Below are 7,305 nucleotides of genomic sequence, written 5' to 3' on the forward strand. Positions count from 1 at the left end.
AATGAAATACTGCAATAATGAAACATATAATCTGTGAGGCAAGACTTGATTTTGTTTTGTGATTAGCAGGCATAACATCACTTTTTTGTTTTAATTAATGTCTGTGAAGCCATTTCTTTTATATTTTTGTAGTAGTCCTGTGTAGTAGTTGTACTACTACACATGTATTATCCACTACTTTTGGCGTTCTAAATAATATGATTATCATGAAAAATACATACCATAACTGAATTTGGTTAACTCTGAAGGAATTTAAACAAGATGTTAGGATTGTTATGAGTCTAATCTACTGCCTTCAGCCATCTCATTGGGGATGGTTATGATTAGGATTCAGGAACATCACATAGCCTAACTCAAAATATTATCTTTAAATCCATGTTGCCTTAAGATTTTTTTGGGGGGCAATAATGAAGCCAGAGATGAATACATGAAATCAAAAGTAAATAACACACTAAAACCTTCCATGCAAATGTGTATAGTGATCTAGTCTACAGAGGAATGTTTGAGTGGAAGCAAGTGCGTGAGGTTAGCCTTTCCTTATAATTGCTTCTCTTCTTCAGTGACTCCAGCTACTTTTTGATTGATTGGAGTATTATTATTATTATTTAACCATCTGATGTATTGGGACTGGCAGTTGCAAATTGTGCACATGTAAAAAGTTTTTTTTTTTAATTCTTCATATTGATTTATTTGTGGCAGCTGTAGGATACTCTTACAATTATTATATGTGTAAATTTCCATGTGTTATAAGTTTATGGTTTGAATTTTTGTCAAACAATAAATTGTCACCAGATGTTTAGTGTGCAAGTCAGTGCATGTCAAAACAAATAAATAATAATGATTTAGTTTTATTTAGTTTTGTTTTATTTATTTAGATAAATCATATCACTACGACTACTGTGCAATGTTAGAAAATCTGGAGTTGGGCCACAATAATTGTTCCTGGAGTCAGAGTGCAGTGCTTTGATCATCCCACTGAAGGAAATTTAACTGAAACTAGGCTGAAACAACTTAAGGAATCTCGTCTTTTAGACATTTAAAGTTGCCAGCAGTTGGCCCGTTTTTTGATTAATTTTCATTCATATTTGAAATGATGGTTCCTTTACAAATTGAAGAGGGAAAATACTGTAATAAGTTAACATCGACGTGGTCGCAAAAGAGCACACAATCTGGGGGTCAGTCAAAAACTGTCGCCATTTTCCCAAGCCGATGTACAAAAGACTTGAGAGTACACACCCTGATCAGTCTCCTGCCTGCCTATACATGCCATCATGTCTGTCTGCTCGGTCATTGTGACAAGCAGGAAACGCAATAATAAAATGCTATTATGTGCTGCGGACTCGGAATGCATTAGATAAACACACAAAAAATGTGGGCGACCCCCGGCGACGTGTGAGCCAGAGTGGGGAATAAATAATCTCTTTTTGCAGCAAGTTCTGCTTCTGCAGCTGCCTGGCTTGCGGCTGCCATCTCCTCACGGCCGCATAGTCATAGAAAAGGACAGTCAGATACGAGCCTACATATTTTGTGATTGGCGTTTGAATACATCCACACAGGTGATGGCTCAGATTTGAAATCTTGCTGTTGACGAATACTGAGCCAATCAATTGCTCCCGTGGGCGGAGCGTGGCCCCGTCCATCAGGTTGAAACGATAATGATTTGAATGGGGTGGAGGGATAAACACACCACGGTATAGATCAGTGACGTCACAGACAATCGGTGTGTGCCAGGCTATTGCTCTGGTGTGTGCGGCCCGTGGTTTAACGGGTTTGGGGTTTTGCGCAAATATAGCGCCCGTGCTAAGACGTAGACACATTTAACGTGCACGAACAATGCATCCGCCGATTTCCACACTGTAAAACACGTTGCGTTGATCCAAATGTACAGATGGATAGCTTTAGCTTAAGTGTCCCGATGCGAAATACTTCCGCCTCGACGTGACGTCACTTATCCATCCGTGTTGTCTTTGTTCCAGGAGGGAGGGGGAGAATCCAATCCGGTTTCAGCTAGTTTTGCTTCCAATGGAACATTAACGTCTCGCTTGGCTGTTATCAGACGCTACTGCTAGACTCGTCTAAAGAATATATATACACGGCATTTTATCCTGTTATTTAGACAGGCTTCGCGTTTTTTTTCTTTTCAAACCCACACAAACCAACCATGCCTAAAAGGAGCAAAGTGAGTAGAAGCATAGTTTCCCATGCATTTGGTAGCACACCGTTTCTAAACAGTTGTGATTTGCAGTTGTGCTGGCTTACCCACCAGTTTTCACAGAGTTGTTCAAATGTTTTCTCTTAATTATCCAAATCTTTGGTATTGCTTCGTCGAATGCAGGCGTTGCGTTTCGAGTTTAGAACGTTATATATTCTTTGTTTTGATTGGAGCCATAAGTGTTTGGTTCGCGGTCTTCTGTTCGTTGTGCAGTGATTATGATTATCTTTGTGCGAATTTATTTACATTTACTGTGATATCCCACGTCTTACTGGGATAATTATAGTCTACATTTCAAACAAATGCAGTGTTTAAAGTAACGAACAATTGGCATTTTTACGCAAAAATTGAATTTCTGCAGATACAAGTTGGTATATTGTTTTCCCTCTAGTGGGTGTCGTTGATTCTTACGTTTATTTTATAAATTTTTAAACATCGCCTTTAAATTCCACAAGATAGATGCTTTATTGCCTAATGTGAATATGCTTTGCACAAGTCGGCTTAGAGCTTCATGTTGTTATTCGGAGCGGGCACGGAGACTTGATTATGGCTTCCATGTTTGCCTTCCCCTTTTTAAGAAGACGATTTTCTTCAATAATGGCCACAACAACAGGCTCGTCTGGTTATTGTTATTGCATCATGGACGCCATTGCGTTGGTTAAAAAAAGGGGGGAGAAAAAAAATTCAACATTCGTCGTGTCGTTTCGATTTATTGTCGGCTCATGCCTTGTGGTGCAGGTTATGCAATGCAATGGCGTTTCTCCGTCACATCTCTCTTGTTGCTGGGGGTTCTGGTAGATTCTGTGAGACTGACCATTCGGAGAATCGCTGAGCATCTCGGAGAGTTTAGGATTTCGAACGGATGGCGGGAACACACATAGTAGATGGGTCGGCACAGAGGACGACTCGAATCAAACCAACCCCCCCCTGTCCCGTTTATCACACACGCTGAATGAATGTGTGGAGAGGGGGCGGGGTCCGCTTTTCCCTCCTCTCACAGCAGTGATTGCTTCGTCGCGCGGCGGTGTCGCGCGCCTAAGATAGCCAACCTACAAGCTCACAATGCGGCGCCTGTAGATCGGCTATTTTCGACTCGCGGCACTGTTGTACGACGGAGTATACGCCCGGGAAGACCGCGGAAGCATGACGTCAGCAGATTTATACTTAGCAGTATGACGGTGTCCTGTGTTTGCCAAAAAGGACAGATCCACAAGCTAAGTTTGTTGATCAGTTTTGGCTGGTGACAACCCCTGCGGCTGCGTGATGGAGAATAAATTAAGCAAAACAAATATTGATGTATTGACCTGTATAACCCGGCTAGACTATAAACGACCAATGCCCACATCTAACTCATAATAGGTGTGCTTGCAGGATGTCCTAACATTTGTCTTTTCTTTTGTCTCATAGGCAGGCGCTGATGGCGAGGTAGCAGAGGTAAGGAGTAATCAATTTAACATGGGGTTTGTTTGATCAGGGGTGCATTATTCTTTATTAAATTATTATCTGACAGTTGGTCTGTATATCCACCAGGGGTCAGTATAGATCACACTCACCTGAATTATGTCAAATGATTTAATAACTATTCTCTAACCACTCTGCAGCCCAAGAGGAGATCCGATAGGTTGAAGGATGTAAGTAAGGTAAATCCATTTTACCTTATTTGACAATATTATTGCCATAGACTGCATGTGTATAATGTTGCTAGATACAGAGTCTGAGAACAAAGGCAACAATATTGTTCTAATTTGACATCCCCCTGCAGAAACCCGTTCCAAAGGCAGAGCCCAAGGCAAAGCCAAAGGTGAGAATCATATTTTATTGCAATCATTATCATTACAAAAGCTGGTAACATTTTCAAAACTAACATTAAAATTATAATCAACCTGACACTAAAAATGTATGTTGTCAACCAATAATCTGTATTTGTAGAAGGCACCTGCTAAGCCTAAGAAAGCTAAAGAGGTAGAGAAGGCTGCACCCGAGGAGAAAGAGGAAGAGGCGCCTGCAGAGAATGGTGAAGCCACAGCCGAGGAAGAGGTGAGATGCTCATGTGGGGACAGTGTTATGTAATGAATGCCTGACAAATAAGATGATTTTGTGACTGGTTTAAGATGTAAAACATTGCAAAGCATAAGACACCATCTGACACTGCTTTGTTTTTCAGGCCCCCGCTACAGAAGAAGCCGAACAAAAAGAAGAAGATGAGGAGGCGGCTGAATAACATCTCTCACACCACATCTTTGATCAGCGCTCCCTGTACCTCTTTTTCTTGTACAATTCAGGGGAATATTTTTATCAACTATTTTCTAAATGCAGGTTTTTTAGTAGTTTGATTGTAGAGAACACCCTTTTTTGTTTTTTGGTTTTTTTTTACAAAATAAAAGGAGTACATTTGGAGAGGTGGATTTCATCACATCCCACTTTTTTTCTTTTTTTTTGGCATCACCAGAACAATTGCGGTCATTGTAAATGGCAATGGCTTTTATTTTCAATGTGTGGGCGGGGGAGGGGGGGGGGTATGAGCAGATTACTGTATCAACATGCAAGCTTGCCGTTTAGTGGAGTTGGTGCAACAACTGAGAGCTTGCCTGAGACGCTAACATTCCATATGCTTTATGAGGGACATGATACATAATCTGTTGGGATTGGGATCGAGAGAGAACTCATGGAGCAACCCATGGTTTTATTGTTTGTAATTGGGGAAGGGGGTTAAAATGTTTGTAAGCTTTGTTCCTGTATGTTAACTCTTGTACCATGCAGTTTTTCTTAACCAAACTGTTCAATAAATCTACAGTCTCTAGTATTGGAGTTCTCCCTATCAGACCTGTGCATCGCGTGTATTGGTTGTCTCTGTAATGTGATAGCATTGCAATAAATTTGTATAGCTTCTGTGAAAAGGGTTTTCAAATTTTCTATGCGCAGTGCGTAATGGTACATTGTGAGGATGGTAAAAACGGAATGTTTTCTTAGCCAAGCTAATGGATTACAACCATACAAGACAAATTAGTTAATTGAATGCCAAGAGACAAACTACACTTACGATGTCAAATGCATACCAGCAGTAGCAATATCCATGTGGGTTTTAGGTATCTGTTTCAAGTACATGTGTACAGTTTCTTTTTTTTCTTTGTAGATGTGTTGGTGTATTGATTGTTATAAACAAACCAATAAAAATTGGTTGGTAATTGTTTGCTTTCTGATTTTGTGAGCACCATAGTAGCCTACTCAAGATGATGTGCATTGGAAGCCATCTATCAGGCTAATCTCGTCAAGTTTCATCATAGTATGATTTTTACTTAAAAGTATAAACCATGCAATTCATGTGATTTTAAAATCAGTAACCCAATGTGTAGCCTCGGAGATGACTGGCGCTTTGACCCAATGTGACAATTCCCTGGAGTTTGCATAAATCGAAGACTTACTGTCCACACACACTAGCTACAAAATATACAGTATATAGTTATAGTATATAGATGGCTACCAGTGTAAAGACTAAATCAAAATCTGCTAAAAAAATGAACGCTGATCTGATGGCTACATCTAAATGACATGCGACAACTGTTAAAGCCCAGATTTCAGCACCACGGACAGCTCCATTCTTACCTAATTTGACTCGTTGCTGACGTCGCAGTATATGGGTTATCGTAATGTACAGTGAAGAACGAGGCCCTTAATTACACAATTTTTGTTTGGCCATATAGTGCGGGCAAGTCGGATTCGGCCTGGCCGGGGGTTGTTTGTTGTTTTACGGCTGGACTAGCCCTGGAACATGACTGCCATGATAATTATCATGACAGTCATGCAGTAACTTTGCCCTGTTTTTTGCAGTCGCTGCATTTACAAGATTTCCGTATATATAAACATTCAGATTTCAAATATAAAGTACTCACAAAGTGTCCCACGGGTGTTAGTTAGTAGCAGCGCGAGCGATTAGAATTGCTGCGTCCCGCGTTCTTTAATAAAAAGCATTTTTGTCCGAGCTCTCCGGCTACTTTTTTCAAACGGGGTTCGTTTGGGAAACCACAGTTGCACACCGGGAGCGCACTCGCCTATTAGTCTGTATTGGCAGGGCGGTCAGCGTACCTATATCGAACACACCGAGTGCCACCCTCCTCCCGACCGATAGGGGCGCGTAGTTGAAAGCCAATGGCAAAATAACACCTCGGATAAAAATGCTTTTTATTAAACAACGCGGGATGCAGAAATTCTAATCGCTGGCGCTGCTACTAACTAACACCCGTGGGACACTTTGTGAGTACTTTATATTTGAAATGCGAATGTTTATATATTTTAATTATTTGTAAATGTAGCGTCTGCAAAAACCAGGGTGAAGTTGCGTCATGACTCGTATGAATACGAGAGTCATGTTTACAGGGCTACGGCTGGACCAACTATGGTAGCCTACCCATCCGCTTCGGTATGGAGACCCCGTAATGGTTCATTTGGTTCCTATCAAAAACACATTTCTTCAACATACTCCAATCAAATTAACTAAAAATAATTATAAAATACTACTAATATAATAATTAATACAAATAAACAATTGTCAATACAATTATAATGGTTAAACATCAGCCAAGTTCCTGAAATACCATAATTGGCTATATGACTTGTATAATATAACCTGGTAAATGATAAATCCACCCTACAACAGCTAACAGATGTGACGATGTCCTCACTTTGGGAAAGTTAAACCTTCCTTCGTCTTGTTTGATGATGAGACCAATGTTCTAAATAACCTTTTTTTAGATGGGTCCCAGCCTCCAGGGACATTTTATGAGTCAACAACGTTAGAGTACAGTACTGAGTACACTACATACAGTATTGCATCCCAGGACCCCTGGAGGGTGACATGATTGGGTCCTTTCTCAATTTAGTGAGTCTAACCCGACCCTTTGGTCCATACCATATTTCCTACCATATTTCTGTAGCCTAAAAATGAAGATCCTCAATAACATATTATCCATATTAACTTATCAGGGGCGTATCCACGGGTGGGCCAAGGTAGGCCTGGGTACTACCTAGTTTCCCCCTCTGTGCCTGTGTGAGTGGTCATGCCATTGCAGCAGATTAGTTTTTCTTCACTCTGGAAA

General features: G+C 40.6%; 1 protein-coding gene across 1 annotated transcript; it reads left to right on the forward strand.

Moving 5' to 3' along the window:
• The first annotated feature begins 2,010 nt into the window (after positions 1–2,010).
• On the forward strand, positions 2,011–5,397 carry hmgn1b (high mobility group nucleosome binding domain 1b). Its single transcript, XM_083772959.1, has 6 exons — positions 2,011–2,179; positions 3,620–3,646; positions 3,814–3,852; positions 3,975–4,013; positions 4,142–4,249; positions 4,377–5,397. The coding sequence occupies exons 1-6, from the start codon at positions 2,162–2,164 to the stop codon at positions 4,431–4,433; spliced, it is 288 nt and encodes a 95-aa protein (XP_083629085.1). The 5' UTR covers positions 2,011–2,161; the 3' UTR covers positions 4,434–5,397.
• Positions 5,398–7,305: the final 1,908 nt, after the last annotated feature.

This window comes from Protomyctophum parallelum (assembly GCF_964188405.1).
Source record: "Protomyctophum parallelum genome assembly, chromosome: 1".
In the NCBI taxonomy this organism is placed as follows: Eukaryota; Metazoa; Chordata; class Actinopteri; order Myctophiformes; family Myctophidae; genus Protomyctophum; species Protomyctophum parallelum.